This window comes from Perognathus longimembris, chromosome 9 (genome assembly GCF_023159225.1).
Source record: "Perognathus longimembris pacificus isolate PPM17 chromosome 9, ASM2315922v1, whole genome shotgun sequence".
NCBI lineage: Eukaryota > Metazoa > Chordata > Mammalia > Rodentia > Heteromyidae > Perognathus > Perognathus longimembris.
In genome coordinates this window covers 43,910,695-43,935,373 of record NC_063169.1, presented here as the reverse complement: position 1 = coordinate 43,935,373, position 24,679 = coordinate 43,910,695, and the positions used below count along the sequence as shown (strand labels likewise).

Genomic DNA, 24,679 nt, shown 5'->3' with positions numbered 1-24,679 from the left:
TATATCACATATAAAAGAACTCCATGGTAGTTGTATGATTATTTGTGATGATTACAAACAAGACAGGAAATACTTTATAAAGATTTAGTGTGCTGAAACTGATATGCTTTATGCAGAGATTAAAGAGTTTCTGATAATAAAGATAAGTTTCCATTCTATTTTCTCTCTTTTCTTCTTCAAAACAATCTTATTGTGATCAGAAAGACTTTAGAGGTACATATCCATAGAAATTTATGAGTCTAATCCTAGATGATGTATTTGTCAAATGGAACACGGGAGAACAAAACATATTTACCCATTCTATGAAGAGATACTAATTTATTTTCAAATGGCCACAAAATCCATTTAAATTCTGACTTTGTCATGCAAAATAAAAATGTGCTTTTCTACGTTGAGTGATTTAAATCAATAATATCAGACTAATTTTTACTTCTGAATTTACACCTGTATTTTGTTTGGTATTTTTATTAGGGAAGAAAATAGCATTTTCATAGTACAGAGAGGTACTTTCTTTGGGGCAAGGGACTTTAGCTCAAGGCTAGTGCTCTTCGAGCCACTGTACCTTCTGGTTTTCTGATAATTAATCAGAGAAAAGTTTCATTTGGGCTTTTCAGCCCTGGCTGGCTTTGAACAGCAATCCTCAGATCTCAGCCTCCTCAGTAGCTATGATTACAAGGGTGAGCCACCAACACCCAGCTGCGTGATCCTTTTAATTCATAATCTGGAAATGAATTTCTCATGATTTAGAACAGCAATTCTGGCATGTTAATGCATACTTCTTTTGATCGAAATTAATCTTGTTTTTTTCTCCATACAAGAAAGACATTTATTTTTTTATGAGCCTTTTAATGATGTATGCACTCAGGACTTTGACTTGAACTCATGTAGTCATATAGTTGATTATTATATTTTGCTAGGAGTAACTAACAACCACAATTTATTTTTCCTGTATTATAAAATTCTATTAATCCAATTGGTGTCATATAAATTGTCCCTGGTGAGTAGACAAAATGTTTAAGCCACAATCATATAGTCTTGGGCACTAATTAGTACCTATAGCATCAGAGTTTTGGTATGCAACAAAAGTTTCCCTATGTCAAAATGGTCTTGCAGAATTTCTTTCTATATAATGTTATACTATTTATTCTTGTTTAACAGTAAAGAACTAACAAATGTCTCAGTGAAGATAAATCAGTTTTCAACACATGACTATTTCAGATAAATAGATGTCCATAATGGACATAGAGCTACAAGTCAGATAATAGAAATATTGACTAGGCTCTTGGTCCAAAGTGAATCTTCAGACTTTTCCATAGTATTTGATACCACTTGGTAGTCATTTGATTAGGCTGGAGTAATTTTAAATGTGTCATCAGCAGTAAACATGTACGGTGGTGCTTCCATTCTTCTGTTGTCATTGTTGTTGCTTTACTAATCCTAGGGCATGAAATTGTAGGATCTAGAATTTGCTTCTGATTTATTTTCAGATTTGAGTTCTTTGTTTCTGTCTATTACTGAAATACATAGGCACTTTATGCTACAGTTATAACCCAACCTTTATTCATATAAAGCACTTGATAACAAATTTAACTTGTAGGTATAGATATTTAAGTTATTCCTTGAGTACAGAAATTATATATTTCTTTACATATGTTCTCTATCACTTTGGTCATTTCAGGTGATATTCTCTTTTTCTCTCTTTAAATATTCTCATTATCTTTATTTGTACAAAGAAGTGCCATTTAACAAAGCATGAATTTAATGAATTTAATATATCTTTGTGAAGGTTATCCATTTAAACATTCTCTACCATCCACCCAACCCACCCTTTCCCTTACTTTTCTTAAATTTGTAGGCTATTCATTGAATTCTTGACTGCATTTCACCACTTCTTGTCTTCATTTATCTTTGCCCACCTGTGCCTCTCTTTTAATATTTGTATTTCCTTCGGGCATGTGTAGCTGTGTGTGAATTTCCTTTATATTTAAGGATATCATGATGGAAGTCAACCTAATAACACTATTTTAACTTAATTACTTCTCTAAAGATGAAATTATGAATGAGGTCATATTTTGAAGTTCTGCAGGTTAAGATATCAGTTTATTCTCCAATATGTTTAAATTCTGTGCAAGTGTCATATACACATTGTCAAGAATGTTATTCTAATGTATGACTTAATACTGTGACAATAATTGACTGGCTTAGGACTTTGTAAGCTTCTGGGAAGCAATTGCAGGATTTGGAATCATAAGCTGCCAAGAGATTTAGCTGGCAGTGATTCTCAAAAGCCAAAGAGGAAAGTAGGCTAAAATGGATCTGCATATTAGAAAAATGCTTGTAATGTTTACAACTTAACTTAGCCATTCTGTATTTTGCAAACTTGTATTTTTATCTTCTCTCAGATCTACTTAAATGTATCTTCATGTAAAATATGTAAGTTTTCCCTTTATGGAATCAATGAAAGATGGGTCTGAAAACTTTAGAAAGTTCAGTGCAAAGCTAACTATCACTACTTTCACGTGATCATTCACTCATAAGGAAGTGATTGCACGTTTTACTGTGGCTAGGAGCACCGTGTAAAGGGGACTTGCTTCTCAAACTATTTTGAGACTGGAATTAATATCTTAGAGTCATGTCAGTGTGTGTACACATGCATATACTTATATACACGTGTACACATGTATGTACACACATGTACATGTATATACATGCACCTACATATATGTATATACACACATATATACATACTATGTATATGTTACAGATGCACATTTATAAAGCATATTTTTTGGATAAGCATTTAACTTTTGAGTGATTGGCCAAATCTTCACTACATATAAATATATATGTACATATGCACAAATATGCATATGTACATATATATGTATATATATATGTTTGGGGGCAGTACTGGGAGCTAATCTCAGAATCTTGTGTTTATGCTTGGCATTTTGTTTATTTTTTTGCTCAAGGCTAGAATTCCACCACTTGAGTCACACTTTTACTTTCATAGTAAGTGTGGCATATTAATAATTGGAGATAAGAATTTCATGGAGTTCTCGGTTTAGGCTAGATTTGGAATTTTATACTCACATCTCAGCCTCCTGTGTAGTCAGTATTATAGGTGTAAGTTACATATATGAGGCTAAGACCAATCTTTACTTTTATATAAAAAAGAAAAGTGATTTTACAGGGTGCCAGTAGGTCACACCTGTAATCCTAGGTACTCAGAAAGTTGAGGTCTAGAAGATTGTGAATGAAAGCTACATAAGGCTAAAACATCTTTGAGACTCCTACTCCAAACTACCAAATGTCATGGGTGAGGTATGAATCAGTGATAAAGCACCAGCAGAGTAATGACAGTCTTGAGTTCAAACCTTATTGCCATCAAAAGGAAAAAAAAAGATTTTATTATGAAAAGTATGTACACTATTAAAAAGTAGATAATATAAAATATTCTTGTAGAATCAATCAGCTTCCACTCATGAGAACACATTTTCAATCTTCCCAGGACCTGAAAGGAACAAGGCAGCAGTTTAGGCAAAAAACAGTCTTATAGTTATATTCTTTTACTGCCTTGCTTGTATTCTGCTTACTTTTTCTTTCTGTCAACGAAATCCAGACTAGTTGATCTATTAATTTTTTATCAGCTCTACTCTTTGTTCATTTGTTAGCCATAAGATGATAAATACTTTTTTAAAGAGAGACTACATAAGAGAATTTTCTTAAAAATTTTCTATTCAAAAATCTTTTAACATGGTGTTTATTATACCTTTTTTAAAGCATGCAGACTTTTTTGTTTGCCTTGGTATGGAATTGTAATTCTCCAAATTAATTTGTTTTTTGTTTTAAAGAAACATACAGGCAAACAATAATTTATGTCTGATTTTGTTTTTCTAGTGATAGATAAAAGAGAATTTTTCTTTTAAATTGTTTTAAATGAATGTGTCCTATTTTTGTTATAAAAACCTGATGTAATTAATCATGGATGTGTATGAATCCATTAAACTTAAATGTTCACTTATTTTAAAATTTATTGACTACTAATATTTCCCACAAACAAATGCATGAAAAAAACTTAAATACAGGGACATTAATTAAGACAAAAATCTGAAAATTCTATAGTTAATCATGCCTGGCCAAATTTTAATAATAAAAGTTATAACACCCAGTGGCTTATTTATCTGATCTATTTTGGTGTGGATATTCAAATTAGTCTAATTCATTAGCTCTGAATTAACTATGGGTTTCAAAACTTTGATTCAATTTATTTGTTACTCATCAGCTAGAGAATGCACAGTAGATAATATCAATCAGTATTTTGAATAGCTTTGACCATAAAACTTTTCTTTCTTTCTTTCTTTCTTTTTTTTTTTCTTAAACTAAGAGGAGATACAAAGAGCGCAAGTTTGATAACCTGGAGCCTTTTGGCTCTGAGGGAGCAGTTTGATCTGGAACAACTGCAGAATCAGAGATATTGTGAGCTCTGACACACATCAGAAAATATCCAAGCCTATCTGGCACTGTAGGAATCAATATCAGCAACGAGGGGAAGGTGGAGTGGAGCCATGTGGAGAGAGTAAGAAATCCACTTCACCGTTGAGCCGGGCTGAATGTTCTGGTCAGGGAAAGGTCAGAGTCTGGACAAGTGCAGGAACAGCGGGGCCATGCCAACTCAAATGCCACACATCAGGGCCATTCCAGCTCGTGGATTCCACTTGTTTGTAATTATGAGCATGCCAAAGGGAATTTCATTTGTTTGTTTGTTTTGTCACTAGGATAGCAAACAAATTAAGGTCTGGCAAGACACTATTTTTCTCTAAGGTAAAACTATCTTGTCTAAGACTTCACTTAAGGCACCACCCCTTAAGTGAAGTGGAATTCTTTTCCTCTTCCTTGTGGAGATCCTTATTTGGTTCTAAGGGAAGAGAGGCATCAGCAAGCCCAGTTGCTATTTCAAATCATTTTATTTAACTTTAGAGTGATTATTAAAGCAGTACTGCTTGCTGTAGTGCTATGGTTTAAAAGAAGTCATTTGCAGAGCTTGGTATTTGAGCACACAGTCTTGCCAAAGTTTGAAGTTTCTGTCCAAGCAAATTTAGTGGCCCTCTGCCATTTTGAACAGCTCCCTAGAGCCCGCGGTTCCAGCTGCTTCACTAAGCTGAAGAATGGTTTTGTTCTGAAGGATGAGAATGAAATTCCAGTGTACACTACTGTGTCTGTAAATCAAAAATGTTGACTGGATGAATGAGGTTGTTTTTTTTCTTTTTCTCTCTTTGGTCACAAGAATGAGGAGTTAATATGCTAATTTAAGACTGGATTCAACCCCCTTGCTCTTTTGAATTTGTATTAATTCCCCCAGTTATGCATGTGCACATGTCAATCTTAAAAATCCTTCGGTGGAATGGACAAGCAGCTGTCTGAGTTTCGGGAACCCAGCCCGTGTAGAGCAGAGCCACAGATTAGGTGCTCCCTTGGGGCTTTTTCCAATCAGAGGTCTGAAAGCATAGCTTATCTCGCACAAACTGGGTTTCCCCTAGGGAAACGTTAAAGGAGGCTTTATTTATGCCAAGAATTTCTTTTAGTTTCATTAATAGTGATTTAAAGAAACCCAAATATGCTATTTGAGATCTGCATGAAAGCTGCTTTCTTTTGGTAAGATATTTTTATTGAACTTAGTAGCTCAGGAATACCTAAAATTAGCCACTACAAATGAAAAACAAAATGACCTTAATTAGATATTTAAAGGTAGACTTTTTCCCTCCAGCCTGCTTTTCTTTATATATTCCAGAAATCTTAATATTACAAAAATATGTGTGTATGTATATGATGCACATCTACATCACAGCATTGTTCATAATACAGGATTCCACTAGACACTTTAGAATTTTTGCACGTTCAAAAACCAGGGATGCTCACTGGGTAAAGTGCTTGCCTAACAAATGCAATGTCCTGGGTTCAATTGCCAGTACCAAAAATAAAAATAAAAAAATAAGAAAAACAGGTACAAGAAAAATAATGTGGCATGGTCTGTAAAGGTTCCCTTGGGTGGTTGTATATATGAGCAATTGCAGTATTATTTCATAAGTGCTAAATGGAATTAAGTAAATGAGACAATTGGAGTATGGACCAAATGTAGAAAGAAAATAGAGGAGGTATTTGAGTCAAGTCAGAAATGGAGCATGGAATAGGAGAGGGAAAGTGATAAAGTATGGGAGTGCCAAGTCATGGGGGAAGGCACAAACACACAGGGATAGAAAGGCCGCACAAGGGCACAAGCTGTCCTTTTGGATTGCAAGCATTGTGTCATGACTGGAATGTAAAATTCAAGGAGAAATTCCTGGTAGAGGACAATGGGTTGTTGGTAAATATCATTATCAGTGGAGCAATAAAATATTTGTGTGTTTGCTATGGCACATATTCTGTGGTTGATATCAAACCAAGCAGTATGTGGGATACTAATATTTGAAAAAGATGAATAATATAATCAGACTTGTGTTAGAAAGGATATTATGAGATGGAAAAATAGAAATATGTTTTATTAAAGGGGACATAATCACATGCCCAAGATGGTTTTCCTGCCTGTTGTTCTGAAATGATCTCTTTCTACTTTGTTCTTTGTTTGGTCAGTCTAGGTTCATTTCCTTCTACTTTTTACATTGTTCAATGTCACTTTTTTCAAGGAGTCTTTTCCAACCATACATGAGATTAAGTCTCAATTTTACACACTGACCTGACATCCTGCCTATTGATTTCATAGTGATTACACTAACAGCAATTAGCTACTTTTGTAATTATTTGTTCAGCATTCATCATCCATTAACTTGGTGGCATCCCAAGACAAAAGGGGTATTTGTCATGTCTAACAGAGTCATTAGCATGTAGCTGGGGTTCTTTCTATAGTTCAGTGCAAATAAATGATGTATAGGGTATATAATATGAAATTAAAGAAAATGTTTAAGAGAGAGAAGCGAGAGACTAGTCTGAGATGAGCCTCCTATTTTTTAGATTAAGTACTTAATAAAAATTATGATTTAAGTATGTGCTAGGACTATGACATAAATTTGATCCAGTTGCAATAATTAATTTAGTTATAGTTCATTGGATTCTATTTTATTTTCTTTAAAAAACGTACAATATCATTCTAATCTCATTCTAGCAATTAAAAATAATTGTAGAACATTGCTCTAGAAGAGTAATATGTACAATTTATGTCAATGCTTCTTTGCTTAAAGTTCAGTTGATTATATCTCTGTGTTTTTCACCTCAGACTTCTGGCACTTTTCCAATATTAAAGCTGGGCTTCTCTGGCACATGGCATAATATTTTTAAGAAGTCTTCTAACTCATTAAATTATAGATTTCAAAAGACTGAAGAATATTCTTATCTTTGCAGTGAGGCATAATTTTGATATTTGCTCATGCTTGGATGTGAAGCAAAAATAGATTTTAAAAATGAAATCTGTAATTATATTGAAGCTTAAACTTCTACATAGGTAAACTCTATGCCAGTTAAAGGAAGACTTCTTAAAGTAGAAGATAGTATTTTTTTAACCTAAACCACTATGTGATTATCTTGTCATTTATTAAAATGAAAAGTATGATCTATTTCTTTCTAGTTGCACACAAAGAAAAGGAAAAAGACAAAGACAAAGACAAAGACAAAGAAAAATCTGTAAAGAAAGGTATGTTATTATTCTTTGTACAGTTTTTAATATATTTTTTTCCTTTTGACTTTCCCTTCCTAATATACAGATTTTAGTCAAGCTTGCATATCATTTCTTTCAAAACTGTATCATAAATGGTTTCTTGCAATAGAATCAAAAAGGAAGAAATTCTGTATTGAATGAGATAATGTTCTTAAGGCTCTTGAGTTCTGTTTGTACCATGCTGAAAAGAAATGTGTAAGTTATGCCCCCCGCCCCCCTGCCCCGGCAGTTCTGAGACTGCCTTGTTTAATAATAAGAATTTTATTTCTAAAAAGTACTTGAAATTTCATAAATATAAACCACTCACCATTATTTTAATTTACATATGGTTTTCTTATTATATTTGATGTCCTTTGCTTTATAATAGTAAGACCATAGAATCTTATCATCCAATCAGTGAAGATGTCTTGTGAAAACTTTCCCCCTTACTCTTTCCCAGGCCCCCATCTATTCCATCTTTTTTTCCAGTTTATCCAAACCATAAGCTTACAGTAAAGTGCTGTATGAATTTCCGGCATGACCTTCCAGGACCTTCATTAATGAAATGTAATTAACATCACTATAATTTAGAATATATACTGTATTTGATTTCTGTGCTGTTATAATAAATGTTATTGCCTCCTTATGTGTTTACAAACTGTAGCACTTCTGTCTTTTATAAATTAAAAATATATACTATGGATATTTTTATTTCTATGATTATTTTCCTCAACCATTTAAATAATTTTCACAGTGTTTAGATGGAGTATTTCCATCCATCAAGGCTTCAAGCTGCTTGTTACATGGAGGTAGAAGGATGTAAATATGGTTTTGGGTGCATATTTTTCTTCTTATGTAACTGCTCACATTTGTTGCTCATTTGTTTTAATGATGTCATTTAGCTGTACAGTTTTCTTAGTCATTTCTAATTACTTTTTCTGTTTTCACATAAATTCTGTGTGACTGGACATATTTTAATACATATATGTTTACATTCATATATTAGTTTAGATTCTTAAAATTATTTTTTGTATGTGTGTGTATGTGAAGTTACTAGGATTTAGACTCAAAACCTTCCACTTGTTAGGCAGACATTCTACCATTTGAGCCATACTGCCAGCCCTTTAGAAAAACTTTAATTTTATAAAGGTGATGGACACAGGGGTTACAGTTACATAAGTCAGGTAAAGAGTATATTTTATTTTGGACAATGTTACCCCTTCCCTTGCTCTCTCTCCATTTTCTCCCACTTTTCGACCTACAAGTTCAATAGTTCATGTTAACACAATGTATAGTGATTGACATTGCTGAATTTGTTCACCCTTTGTCCCACATTTTCTGTCCCTTCCCTAATAATCTCAAAGACATAGAAATAAGCAAACAGGAAAATAAAAACCAACAGCAAAAAAAACAAAGCTCTTTTTTCTATTTCCTGGAGTTTATTTTGATAAATATTATTTTGAATGATTAGATGAACCTAGGCACTGTGTCATGTTTTTGTCCCTCTCCTCAAAGTATATTTCTTTGGTTTCACTGCATGGGAATGCCTAGAGTCCCATTTAATTTATCATGCGCCATTGTATTTTAGATCTAGCTTTCACATACGAGAAAAAAAATACACTGTTTCTTTGAACTTGGCTTACCTCACTTCCCATGATTTGTTAAAGGTCCATCCATTTCCTTGTAAATGATATAATTCTTTCTAATAGATGTATAAAACACCATTGTGTATAAGTACCATAATTCTTGGATCCATTCATCTATTGTAGGACATCTGGACATTTTTTTCTACAAAAACACTTGCACAACCATGTTCATTGCTGCACTATCCACCATAGCTAAGTTGTGGAAATGGAAAAATTTTTTTTTTTAGCTATTTTCAAATAGGACCTGATTTTTTGCCTGGGCCAGCCTCAGAACTTGTTTCTCCTATGTAATGCTTCTATGTGATTGATGTTACAAAAACACATCTTCAACCTGCAGCATAATGATTAAAGTGAAGTCTCACTTTTGTCCATTCTTGTCTCAAACTGTGATCATTCTGATCTCCACTTCTCTATGGTAGTTGGGATCATAGGTATAAGACACCACTCCCAATCTTCTAATTCTTGGCTTTTTATGTGTCTGCCTATGTATATTGATATTTTTGTAGAATTTCATGTTTTTTCATTTTTATCAAAGATTATTTCAATAGATGCTAACGTTTTCCTCAAGTTTAAAAACATCACTACATGTTTATAGTTAGTGTGCATTTTAATAATTTATATCAAAACAAAAATGTATTTCAGTGTGCAATGTGAAGTAAGAGTTAATTTCATGTATAAAATATTCCTCTGAATTCGGCAACCACAATATGCATGACCTGCTGAGATTTCTTGTTTTGTGAAACACTCTAATTAGAATGATGATGATGATATTACCAATTATATCAATTGAAACATGCTTCAATATTGATTATGTACCCATGAACATTTGAATTAAATACTGTTCTTTTATTAATGCTACCTAGTCACCATTTTCACAAATTTTAACTCAGCTATTTCTGGTGTCCACTTTTGCTAATGATTTATACAAAATGAGGAGCATCAGGTCCTCTGGTCTCTGATAAATTGAAATAATTTGCAATTTCTTATGAAGTTCTGAATCTTTCAATGAATCCATATTACTAGCGTAGTTTTCCCTCTGTTAAAACTGTGCAAATGGCTGCTCTTAACAGCAAGTGGTACTGGAGGTAGGTGTAGGGTATGCTGAATCTTTGGAAAAAGGAGCAGCTGCTATCTCAGCAGTTCTGCCTCTGTGATGTCACTTGGCCATTGTTTGGACAGTAAGCTTTAAGCCTTCTGTGAGGTTAAAACTGTGTCTTCAAGATTCTTGGCAAAGTATTCATAGATAAGATTTTTGTCCCTTTGCAAAAGCTATAATAAAATACTACAGATTGGGTGATTTGTCTAGTAAATACCATGTTGATGGCATCTGTGTAGCTTCTGCTGAGATACTTCCTACTTTTTTATAACACGGTGGGAAACAAGAGAGGGTCAAAGAAGGCAAACTTGCCTTATAACAATCCCACTTTCAGGGGAATGAACTTATTCCTGCAGGCACTGATTCACTACTACAGGATTCATATTCATCTATTCACAAGTTTGGAATGCAAGTGACCAATCCCCTATACTTCGTATCAAGCCCACTCCTTAATATTTCTTTTTTTTTTTTGGCCAGTCCTGGGCCTTGGACTCCGGGCCTGAGCACTGTCCCTGGCTTCTTCCCGCTCAAGGCTAGCACTCTGCCACTTGAGCCACAGCGCCACTTCTGGCTGTTTTCTGTATATGTTACTCCTTAATATTTCAATCCCTTAGTAAGTAAAGCTAAAATGTGGTGTATATACATAATGGAATTCTATGCCACTATCAGAAAGAATGACATTGCCCCATTCACAAGGAAATGGAAAGACTTGGAAAAAAAAATCATACTAAGTGAATTGAGCCAGAACCCCCCCCCAAAAAAAACAAACAAACAAACAAAAAAAAAACAAAAAAACAAGCAAACAGAGACTATGGTTCCTCTCATTGGGAATAATTAGTACAGGTCTACAATAATCCTAGCAGAACATCACAATAGCTTAATAGCTTTGACCATATGAATACATAAGACGATGCTAAGCGAAATGAACTCCAAGTTATGGAAATAAGTGGTTTATCATTGTTGTTGTTATTTTCAACATACAATGTGAAATTATGCTCTGTTTCTTTTGTCTTTCCTTCCCATGATTTTACCCCTGATGTCACTGTAATTGATTTTGGTACCCTGGATATTGCATATATGTGTATTGGAACTAGGGAAGGGAAAGGGAATACCAAAACTGAGAGACAGAGGATAAAAAGACAAACCAATGCACCATCAAAATTATATGGTGTAAACCAACTGTACAACTCATGGGGAGGTAATGGTGAGGGGGAGGCAGGGGAAAAATGAGGGAGGAAGTGTTGGATCCGGGTCACTGCAGGAGGATCGAGGATGCAGAGGCGAGTGAACCAATGCACATTTTATTTTAGGAGCACCAGGGTTTATACTGGGTTAGAAACCAATTCACAACTTCAAGAGTAAAATTAATACAGAAAGATATCCATATCAATACAAAAGCTGTGGATATCACTACAAGAAAGGGGATAACACTACAACAAAGGATCAAGCCAGTCAAGGCAAAACTCTATCACCTAACTACTATTTCCACAAAACTAATTATCTTAGACAATTGACTTCCCTATTTACTGTAAAAACCTTTCCCCAGAGCAGGTGGGCAAACAAGTCTCCCAAGGGACTCTCTATTTAGGGGAGAGTCTCATGACAAAGTGGCTTCCTTGGCCAACAAACACAGGAGATTCCTTAATGGAGATGTTTCCCCATTGGCCCAGTAGTTTGCTAATAAGGCATCAGAATATATGTGCTGAGGCTAAGTCCCCCACTGGTCAGAGAAATCATCCTCCCACAAGGAAGTAACATGTTGGATAAGAAATGTATGCACTGCCTTGTGTATGAAACTGTAAACCCTCTAAATATCACTTTAACAATAAGGAAAGGGAAAAAATAGTAATGCTTATGTAATCCCTATTTTTAGATAGGTGAAAATGCAATTGTTTGAGGGCACTAATTTAATTCCTCTTTAAACAAACTAGTTAATAAAATCCTATATTTTATTAATTGTCCATAATTTTTAATTCCCATTGTGATTATCCAATAAATGGAATGTGATTAGGGAAAGTAGCTACTTACTCTTTAATATGCTTGAAATACTACCTCCTATTTTACCTCTCAGGACCCCTTTATTTAAGCTTCCAAGAGACAAAAAAGTCAAGAGTGTATAAATAAAAGACAAGTTGAAACACATTTATATTGATTCATTCATAATGACTATGCATAACATCCCAGGTATCATGTGAAAAACTGTTACTCCACATGAGAATAAAATTACTTAACAGATAATCATGGATATTTAAATTTTAATTTAAATAGGTATATAAAAGTATTTAAATTCAACAAGTTAGGATATGAGTACAATGCACCTTGATCAGTGTCATCCTTTCCATTTTTCTCTCCTCTAATCTCATCCAGTTTGAATTACTTTGTGTATTATTTTTGATTCTCAAGATAAGGTATTGATTGTAAGCAACAGGATGTAATATTGTAATTTACTTGTCAAAATGATGTTAAATTAGAGCTTTTGGTAACCATATGGGAGAGAAATTAAATACTATTTTCAAAGCAGAGGATATGAAAGGATATGTCCTGGCCATCCCAGGGGACCATGCAGAGATAATCACAGACAGGAGAAGAAGGTTCATAAGGAGGTTTATTAGTGGGGCCATAGTTCGCACGGGAGAGGGAGCTACATGGCATCTGCACCTTATCCAGGTGGCAGCTTCTCTCTCTGGGGGTAAAGGGGAAGTAGGTAGGGTAGTGAGTAGGAGTGGCTCATTAGGTATGGGTAGATCTGAGGGCTAGTGGGAGGAGCTGAGTACTTGAGACTAGGGAAATGCTAACATTCCTCCATTTGTTGTTTATTAATAACAGAGGAGGGGTACCAGGCCAGGAGTATGGATGGAGGTTGTGTCTTCTGGAGCTACTTCCTGCTATAAAGGGGCGAAGTAGTCAGGGGTCCCTGATTCGTCATTTGGCCTGGTATTGTCCAAGAAGTATTTGTTTGACAGTTTGGTTGGTAAAAGTCCTCATCATTTACATGAGAATGGTTATCAAGGCCAGTGTGTATCATGGTCTCCTCTGGCTACCTCCTGCAGCTTGGACACATCAAGGAATCACTGGGGCTAGGGTCTTCAGGGTCCAGATGTGCGCTGGGCAGAGAAGTGTAGTAAGAGGATGGCAAGTTTCCAGGTGGTGTCCTGGGTGAGGGATGTTATCCTGTTAAAAGAGACTTTTGAAAAGGTCAGGCAAAAGGCTGACAGGTTCACAGGACCAGTTAACATGAATGACATGGGAGAACACACCCTGGACACAAGCCAGAAAAGTTCCATTTGGAACTTAAACCCAATTGTGGCCCATTACAAGGAAGAAGAAATAACTGGACTGGGGGCATGAAGGAAGTGTTTAGGGATAGTATACTGGATATATATATATATATATATATATATATATATATATATATATATATATATATATATATATATCAAGTAACAAAGGCAAGAATGCAAGCTTCTGTCCAGATGGAAAGTGGACAGGTATGGACATTAGGTGGATAAACAATTATTCCTCTTGATCTCCCGGCTCTGATTAATTTTGAAAGGGCAAGTATAAATTGACTCCATTTAAGATGAGCCTTCATCTCCTCTTACTCCTCTCCATGGTTCCTGGTTGTCAGGATTGATCTTGTCCTGAAGGTCTAGGTGCTCATTGCTTGTCCCAGTTGGCATTCATGGGGTTTGAACTCACAGCCTGGGCACTGTCCCTGAGCACTTCTGCTTGAGGCTAGTGCTCTACCACTTGAGCCACCATGCCACTTTCAGCATTTGGCTGGTTCTCTTGAGCCAAGCTTCCAGTCTGGCTCTTTGCTGGTTAGTTGGGAGACAGAGTTTTAGAGGGATATATTTTCTTTTCTGCCCAGGCTGGCTTTGAACTGCAATCCAAGGATTCTTAGCCATAAAAGCCCTTTTTATTTCCAATTAAAGCAACAGGAGAACGATGGGAGTAGAGCTTACCTGTAACTTGTTGAGAATTGACCAAAAGATACTTCCTAGAGTTCTGCTGTAACACTTAGAGAACAGCAGACTGAATGAGATCCATGTGCCATCAAATCAAATCATATCATTTAACCTTACTGGCAGGTGGAAGAGAACGCAAATGAATAACAGTCAAGAGGGCAAAGGGTCAGGACAATGTAAAAGGCTGAGCTTCAGTGGATCCGAGGTAGCTGTGTCTTCCATCCCAAATCAGCAGGCTTCGTTAGTCAGGTGTGATGGAGGCAGGCAGGAGAGATGGGTTGGATCTGGGCGAGGCTGTAGTGGCATCTCTCAGAGTCCCCTGGATAGATTGTCACACCTCTTGCTGGGTTGCCTGCAAATTTCTACACAGACATTTGAAATCTCCCAGTATTCCCTGGTTGCTTATTCTGAGTACTCTGACTTTTGTAGGCTGGTGTCCTACTGGTTTAAGCAGGGTGACAACTTTAAAAAAGATTTTAGAAGGCTTGGGCCTTTAACCATCTCACAAAACTCACACAGACCAAAGGCCAACCATGTCTGCTCTCTACAGCAGCCAGGACACTTTCTGAGACATGGAGGGGGAAGACACCAATGCTACCCCAGTGCAACCCTGTGGCCACCAAACAAAACTCTGATGCTTTTAACCTTGGAGTAAGTCTTGGTTGCAAATCTGTCATGATAGGCCTGCTATAAACCCAACTCTAATCTTGGGGGGGGGGGGGGAGAGGGCAGAGCCAGGGCAGGAGCACTCTGGCCTGTCAAAATCTTCACAGGACTCCCAGATTCCCTGAGCAGTTTTCCATGAAAGAGAGAAATAATAAGGAATCACTAGTAGTGAAACCAGGCAGTTTGGGAGCAGACTGTGGAGGCAGCTTCCTGTAGCCACTGACTGCCACAGTCCACGCAGCTAGCACATATGTCAACCTGCATCCTACAAAGCAAAATATCAATCCTGGGTCAGGAAAATCAAGGTTAGCAGCCACATTTGCATGCTTGTTCCAAAATGATTCTGGTCCCTTGATCTTAAAGAGTTTATGAGAGCACAGGAGAGAAAAATGGAGAAGCAAAATCTTAGTCTATACCAAAGAATTGTCAGGATCAGATGTACACTTGACTTTTAGCATGGATGGACATAAAGAATAACACACTGGTTTTATATCATTGTACTTATACTACGTGCTGCATATTTGAACCTTTTGGAGTTTTTCTTAGACACATTTGCTTGTACCCAAACATGATCAGTTTGGGTTTAAAACCTGGGTTTCTGTTTTTGTTTTTCTTTTGGCTTGGAGTCTGGTGATAAGAGTCAGGATTGCCTCCAGGCTTTTCACTGTGACTCCACCCACAGGCTGCAAAGATCAGTTTAACACAAGAATTAAAGTAAGTTAAAATAGTAGTCAAAAGCAAGTGATTTTGAAACCATGATGTCAGTTTTTACATGTTTTACCAACAGACAGACGGACACACAGACAGTTGTGCACAAGTTCTGGGGCGTGCTTAAAATTTTTTTCTTTTAAATTGGCCATGTAGGTTTTCTGGAATTCCAGTGGCAAAATGATATTATTTTGCCCATATTTTAGAACCACATGGTCCGTTAGAAAACAAAAACTTTTACCAGCAAACAAAAATTTTCAGATTATCCGGCGAGGAAATGGAGAAGCCACATTTTGAGAAACCAGTTTAGCTCCAATGGGAATTTGAAGTGGGATGCTATGACCAGAGAAGGTGCAGGAGATGGGAGACAGGACCTGAACAGAACACAGACACGTGGCCTGGCGTAATGGCAGCGGAACTGGTCAGAGCCTTAGCAGGCTCACAGCAAGACACCTTCACCTCTGAGCATTTGAATTGCAAGGAGGCAGTTACAGAGTTCAGGGTAGGTAGGGGGCAGGGTTACCAGGAGCTTTGACTCTCCACATCCTGGCCCTGCCTCCAGGAATTTGGCATGCTCATTACCTGGGGGATGGGTGGGCTTCTAAATCCAAAAGCTTTTTTTGGAACCTTGATGGAACCAAGATGGCACTTGCTAAAATCAATTTTATTGTCCACCACATGGTCAATGCTAGAGAAAATTTTGGATTTAGTCAACAACAAGCAGAATTTAACTGAATCTCCAAGCTTAACAAACATCAATAACAAGGATAGAAAACCTTTCTTAGTGTCTTTCAAAGCAGATGTTAAATAAATATTGGTACCTTTGGAAGCTGGTACCAGCCCATCCTCTATAACAGGCAGGCAGGCAGGCAGGCAGGCAGGCAGGCAGGCAGGCAGGCAGGCAGAGTTTAGAGAGAGGCAGAAAGAGAGAGATAGAGAGAGATAATTCCATCTGCCCGAGTGTTCATAGAAGTTATGCAAGTCCTGTAAAATATCAGAGGTCCCATGAAGGGGCCACATGGAGTTCCAAATTTGTAAGATTGGGTTCAAACTTGAGCAGCTTTTTGTCACTGTTGAGAGTCCTAAGGAATGTTAGATTGTGCCCCTCCCATGGTAAGTGATTAGCGAAGCTGAGGAGTTAAAGATCAAGCATCCTTGGTATTAGTCTGGTGACCTGAAATGTAGGAGACAATCAGCAATGAGTTTGTCACCCCGATTGCTGTGTCCTGGACCAAACTCGGATGCTATGGTCACCTGGAGTGGGGCTTGTAACTTGGCGCCAAGATTCTTTTCTGTTCTCTTAGTGTGGCTCTGAAGCCATGGCGCTGTGACCCTACAGTAAATTGGAAAATTGGATCCGAGCCCCCGGTTAAATGATCACTCACCCTGGTTGGTGGTTCAAATCTGTCATTGTCATGGTGGAAGTAGAGTGCTCGGTCAGAAGTTACCTCAGTGGTCCTCTGCGTGGGCTTAGGATAGCAGAATAGTTCCCGGGGGCAGCTTGGACCCCCCAGAAATGGGGGAGCAAATCCACCGGGGAACCTATTCTGGGTTCAGCACCAATGAAAGGATATGTCCTGGCCATCCCAGGGGATCATGCGGAGATAATCACAGACAGGAGAAGAAGGTTCATAAGGAGGTTTATTAGTGGGGCCATAGTTCCCATGGGAGAAGGAGCTACATGGCATCTGCACCTTATCCAGGTGGCATCTTCTCTCTCTGGGGCTAAAGGGGAAGTAGGTAGGGTAGTGAGTAGGAGTAGCTCATTAAGCATGGGTGGATCTGGGGGCTAGTGGGAGGAGCTGAGGTCCTGAGGCTAGGGAAATGCTAACAGGATAGTCTCTTAGAGCAAGTATTTTCCACCTGTTTCCCTTGTTCCTTGTGAAAACAAAAATAGTATACTAATCAAGGTCATCATTCCTGATTTCTGTATTCCTTTTTATTAATCTGAAAGGAAGATTTTTGTACCTGATATAAGATATTTTTTCCCAACTAGTTCTTGTAAAATTTCTCCTTTCTGGTTTGTTCTTCCCTGGAAGTTTTGTGTATTTCGAATAGTGAGTTAGAAAAAGAAAGGTGGTAAAAGAAGGATGCTTTCTGCAACTTAATGCCAATTGAATTTTACACAGTTATTGTTTAACTGGTGACTCTCTTCCTGAAGTTATGTGTTTCAGTGTTGGAAACCTGCCAAATATCCTATGATATTTGTGACTGTAAACTGGAATTGAAAGAAAACTTGGTTTTGAAAGTACCCACTAATACATATTTCCTATTTAAGCAACCCACAGGGAGAAAACTGAGAAAAAAGAAAAGCCAGAAATGAAGACAACACAAGGTAAACTTTCTCCTTATGATTGCCAGAACTAAATTCTTTTTCACTCTAAAAGATTATCTTTTGGTGAGCAGGTAGTTGGATGTCAGTATTACATTTATTGAAAAATACGATTAAACATTTCATAATTTAGGAATAATAAACCAAATACATAAAATAATAGGTCTTCTCAAAAGAGGAAAATCCTTAACATCCTATGTGATTGGAAGATTATTGGTTCCTCTGCTTTGCTACAATACATGAAAAAAATTTGGAGGAAGTAATTAAGTTCGTACTAAAAATACAGAAAATTTCCTGGCTCAGGAAGTTGAGCTCAGGTAGACTCAGTGTACTATTACAAAGTATTTAAAGCAAAGAGATTCAGCAGAATGGAAAGAGAGATCTGAAGTGCAAGGTCTTGCCCACTTTGACTCCCTGAGAATTGGAAGGGGCCTCATCAGAATCAAGCTTATTCTATGTTGAGTAAGCATAGAGCACAATTTTTTACACTCCAAGCCCCTAGAGTTCACTTAAGAAGCACAGTGCTATTGACAGTTTTTTGACTGCTCCCTTGCAAACCTGAAGCAGTAAACTTGTTGAGAGATACTGAGCTAAAATTATAGAATCCTGGAAACTGGGAGGAAGGAAATGGCTCATTTTGCAAGACAAAGGATGAGGTAATGCAATAATGATATTCACCAGACACTGTTACAACTCAGGGGAGAGGAGAGTGGGGAGATTAGAGGGAGAGAAAATGAAGGAGGGGTAACTGTTTAAAAATGTACTCATTACCTTATTTATGTAACTGTAAATTCTCTCTTTATCACCTTTACACAAAATTAAAAATAAAAAAGAAATACCTTGTTTTGAGCAAATAAGTTTGTAGCATTTGTTACCACAGCAAGTAGGAAAGAAACATTCCTTGTTCACAATTTTTCACTAATATTACATCTTATGTTTAGGTTTTCTATACACAGTTATACACCCAGACACACACACACACACACCCAGACACACACACACACACATACACACACATACACACAGTCACACATTTGGAAATTGTTGAAATAAGTGAACATTAGAAGGTGGAAAGAAAAAAACAATTTGCCAGATCATCTACCTAATTTGTAATTAGGCTAGGAGAACAACATAGGTCACCTAACTAGAAATCAAGTAACCTTTCCAAAGATAAATAAATAAGAATTGAAACTTTCTTCCTTCGACATGACATGTGTGTTCTTTATTCATTATTTATTGTCATATAAAAGAAAACTAAAACTTTGAGATTTAAATCTACAGATATTTATTAATAGTGTCAGTAAGATAAGAATCTGGTCAGAACTTAGAATTTTGCAATGAAGGTAGCAATGAGGGTTGCAGGAACATTTGGACATACAACTGGTGCAAGATCATTTTCAAGTTCATCAATATGGCAAGACTCAGTTTTTGTCAACCTTTGAATCAAGGCCTCAGTTCCCTGCCATATGGCTAGAAGTTATCCTCAGATCCTTGTGATAGCTAATTTCATTAAGACTGTCAAGAGACAGAACCGGCATTATGGGAACCATAATTCTAGGCTGATTAATCATATGTCTCATCTCATGTTATACACTAACGATTAGCACATTCATCGGAAAAGGATGTCATAAGAGTACAAATACTATAAATAAGAATTAGGAGCTATCTTAAGTCTTCCTGCTACAAGTGCTTTCAAATTATTCACATTTTTTTGGAGAGACACCCAAATATATGCCAGAAACCCTTACATATTATATATTATATGATAAATATATGATATTATATATGATTATATATATGATTATATATGATATTATATAATCATATATAATATCATATTATACATGATATTATATGATAAATAAGAATAGGAAGTGATACTTGTGTAATATGTAGATTTTAGGAATAATAGAGTAGTATTATTAAGACATAAACCATAATATTTGATATTTAAGTTCATTTTTTTCTTGTTCCTATTTAAACCAAGTCTACCCAAGGACAGAAATTGCCTACACCTCCTAAGAAATTCCTTTCGAGGAATAGTAGGTATTTATCTGTCATTTTATACTCACTAAATGTGTCATACTTTTTACGTTTGTGAAAACTAGCTTACTTCTGTAGTTCACTAAAAATTAAGAAAAGAATGAGAAGAAAATAATGGAATGAGAAGCTAAGTAGAGTTAATCAAGTGTGGATAACTGTGTAAAACTGGTTTTGTCTGGATATAATAAACTTCACTACATGTATGTCTGATGAATTAGAGAGTAGTTACTGCTGTATCACTTTCAAGAAGACTCTATTGCTTTCAGTTGGTCCATGCATGTCTGCCCGCATATGCCTTAAGACTCAATTCTGGCTATCATTTGCAGTCATTAATCTTAACAATAGTATACAATTTAGCATGTATAGAAAATGGATTCCTTATTCTAGTTTTATTGCATCTACATGTATGCATTCAATTGCACCATCTTAGGAAAGGACATTTTCACTCTTAAGTTCTTTATATGTAATGTAAATACATGTAGTGAGTTTTGCTTTTTATTAACTTCCAAGTAAATTCTAAAACACAAAAACAAAAGAGGTCCAGTAATATAGGTGCATATTTAATATTAGTGATTTATGAAGTCATCTTACATGTCAGCTAAAATCATAACATCATTATTGTAGAGAAACGTAAGCTCAAAGAGTTGAAACAGTTTATACTTCCCTAATAAATAAGAAATCAAATTTATTCTGTCCTAACTCATAAAATTGACAATATTTTAGTACTCTTATTGCATACCACTGTTCCACTGCCATGTCATCAAACATTTTCATTCTAACACCATTGTTTTGGCTAGTGTGGGGGCTGGAACTCAGGACCTGGGCATTCTACCACTTGAGGCACAGAACTACTTTCCCACTATTGCTGAGTGATTTATTGGAGATGATAGTCTCAGAGACTTTCCTGCCTGGGACTGATTTGAACCACAATGTTTAGGTCTCAGCATCCTGAGTAGCTAGGATTACAGGTGCCCAGCTTTTTTTTTTTTTTTTTTTTTTTTGGCCAGTCCTGGGCCTTGGACTCAGGGCCTCAGCACTGTCCCTGGCTTCTTTTTGCTCAAGGCTAGCACTCTGCCACTTGAGCCACAGCGCCCCTTCTGGCCTTTTTCTATGTATGTGGTGCTGGGGAATTGAACCCAGGACTTCATGTATACAAGGAAAGCACTCTTGCCACTAGGCCATATCCCCAGCCCAGGTGCCCAGCTTTAATATTACTGTTAATGTTCCTTCTAGATCCAGATCAAGTATGCAGATGCCAATCATTTTATCAACTCAATTTTTTTCATGCATGAGAAATATAAGGAATTGAAACTCTTCCTAAATAAGACTAGAACTTCAATTCATCATGGAAGTAGTTTTTTGTCCTTTTTTTTCAACTTCTCAAAATATTCTAAAATATTTTTGATGAAAACAATTTCGCACAGATTTTAAGAAAATTCATCCAATTTGAAAATAACTAGAAATTTTGCCTTGCTTTACTTTCCTGTTTTCTTAATTACATTCATTTCACTGTTGAGTTCTCACCAATTTTTAATGTGATGTGGTTATTTGTAATGAAGATTTGACAAACTCCTAAGAAAAAGAATTTTTGTTATATTTATGCATTAAAAAGAACCACTAAAGTATTTTTGTTGTACATGTGGTCCTGTCTCTAAGAAAATTATTTCCTGATTGATAAATTCATTAAAGATCTCCAAATTTCAGAGATCTTTAATTCCTTTAGAATCAAAACATTTTTAATCAATTGCAGCCCACAAGAAGATTTCAAAAAGAAGACATTTCATATGAAAACCATTAACAAATATACATACACAATATAGGTCCAAAGTTTCCACAATCTTAGTTTATTTTAAACATTTCTACTTACACATGATATTTACATCCTAATGTGTTTTACATAAAAATGAGAATAGTAAAAGAAGTTTTTGAGCAAAATTTTGAATCCAGTATTTGTTTGTTGTGTTTTACTCTGAAAAAGGCATAGTACTAATATAAAAATGTGATACAAGAATAAAAAATAGAATCCCTGTCTTGTTGTCCAGTCTGTTATGGAAGACAGATTGATGAGCAATAATGTGTAACTGAAAACCTGCTATAGGGAATAAAGAACATGATTTAATACAATTTCTGGTAAATGGAAGCTCAAGGGACAGAATGATTAATTCCAATGACAAAACCATTATTTTTGCATGTGAGTCAAATATGATGAAATATAGATATACAGAGAACATGGAAAGTTTGGAGACAAATCTGACAACATCTGGCAGTGGAAAAATGGAAAGTAGTTAAAAAAAAAGAAGTAGTGTCCTAGAGGAAAACTTTGGAAAGAATGTGTGAGTAGAGAGACAGTATGAAGTGAGATAGTCCAGATTTGGATACAATTTATTTAGAGAAGTGTATTGTATGGTTCTTTAAAGGTCCATTTTTTCCATCAAGATAACTTGTCATACATATGTACACATAGGAGTTGCGTGAGTTTGGAGTGCTGCTGGCTTTTCCTGTGGACTGCTTTTCCGGGAAGACACTAATAAACATTTTAGTGTGAGTTTTTGCTGCCTTCTGTAAAAAGCTGCATTTTTTGTACAGTCAGAAATATAATACACACATATGAGTTTGCTTAGAAATGGAATTAAGATGCAAAGATTTTGAAAGGGCTTATGGAAAGGAAATAAAAACCACAATAAAACCAGTCACAGAATCCACTGGAAGCTTATGAAGGAAGTTAGCATGACAATTTTATGGTCTAATAACTCTGGATAATGTGGAGAGCCAAATAGTCCTTGAAGAGTCTTTTTAAATACTCTTTTATGAATACTTCAAGAGTACACCTTTTTTGGTTTTCTTTTTTACATTACTCTTTCTCAATTTGTTTAATTGTGAGGATAACCTTTGATACCAAAATGCAGTTTTAACTCCTAGGTAACTTCCGGGGCAAAGTGTCTTAGGAAGTGTTAGTTCACTCATTTACATTTGGTATTATAGATATTGCAACCAAACTGACATCCAACATAATAATAACCATTCTCTCTGTGAAATCTTCCAATATTCTTGGTTTAGTCTGTATCAGATTCTCAAACCAGGATCATTTTATTTTCTTAAATCCTTGGACACATGTAGTAATAAAAGCTACATACGCCATTAATAAATGGCGTAGGGGGTTTTTCATCATAGAAGACTTCAGCCAAAGAGAATCTGATGATTATGTACAGTATGCTATTATATATATATATATATATATATATATATATGGTCCTAAATGCAGCATTGCAGAAGTAAACTATAAATAATGGGCTTTTTCCAAATGAGGGATTCTTTAAAAAATTGTTACTAAGCCACAAGCCAAGTCCTTGTTTTGTTATACATCTAATATCAATTTGATGGGTGATATGAACGTATAGCATTTATATGTTATATACCTGTACCTATCCCCTTATTTATTTATATATTTTTTCCAGAAACTACACCTTTTCATTTCTGAAGTTATGTTTTAAATGTATCTGGATTAAGTATATTATATGAAAATGCAAGGAAATGTCACAATAAAACCCCCTATTTTGTACAATTAATAAATGAAATTAAATTGAATCAGCGAAAACTTTAGTTCTATTTCTGACTTATAATTAGAAAAAATGAATTATGTAAGTCCTGGATTCTTTAGTTTATTAAAAAGTCACATCATTAAAGACTGTGTATTTTGGTCATTCACTAACATATTTTTATACTGTTTTATAACACTGTTTTATAACAGCCAATACCAGTACTTTTCTTTTTATTTTTGAATGCCTAATAATGACTTTCAAAAAATCTTGTGTTGAAGTTTTCATTTATTGGTATGGACATTGAGTTTTATTGAAGATGCTTGTATGTACAGCCTCTATCTAGGACAAATTCTTTTGGCCACCTAAGTTTAGGATCATCTAAAAAACTCATAACAGTGGTTTGCTGTTGTTGTTGTTTTTTTTAGGATCATCACTTTGTATGTGAGCTATAAGTATAGCATAACATTTTAATACGTTGCAAAAACTCTGACACTGAAGTATTTATGTCTTGGTCACTATGTTTATTTTCCTTTTTAATTTTATTGTCAAAGTGATGTACAAAAGGGTTACAGTTACATGCATAAAATAGTGAAATCATTTATGTCATATTTGTTACTATTTTTCTATTGATTTTCTTTTCTCTTTTAAAATTGTGGGACAAGGAAAATTTCAGAAAAACGAATAGTATGATGCTGATGCTGATAAAGGAAATAATCTGCCATCTTTATTCCTATATAGAAGAGAAGAAAGCTAAGGCTAAAGAAAAGACAGAAGAAAAGACTAAGAAAGAAGTGAAAGGTGGGAAACAGGAGAAAGGGAAGCAATCAGCTGCAAAAGTCAAAGAAGTACCAAAAACTCCACCAAAAGCTAAGGAGAAAGAAGATAAAGAGGCTGCAGCTGTGTCAAAGCATGATCAGAAAGGTAAACACAGCAGAGGCAGCCTGATGTTCTAAGAGTATGTTGAGCAAAATACAGATGCATCAAATAAAAACCT

At 35.7% G+C, this 24,679-nt stretch overlaps 1 protein-coding gene across 1 annotated transcript in view; it reads left to right on the top strand.

The window, feature by feature from the left end:
• Trdn (triadin) overlaps positions 1–24,679 on the top strand; it is a 296,113-nt gene that overhangs the window by 88,256 nt on the left and 183,178 nt on the right. The window contains exons 6-8 of the mRNA XM_048354014.1: positions 7,619–7,684; positions 18,050–18,106; positions 24,424–24,606. Of these exons, the coding sequence (XP_048209971.1) occupies positions 7,619–7,684; positions 18,050–18,106; positions 24,424–24,606 (306 nt within the window). The remainder of the gene's footprint in view (positions 1–7,618; positions 7,685–18,049; positions 18,107–24,423; positions 24,607–24,679) is intronic.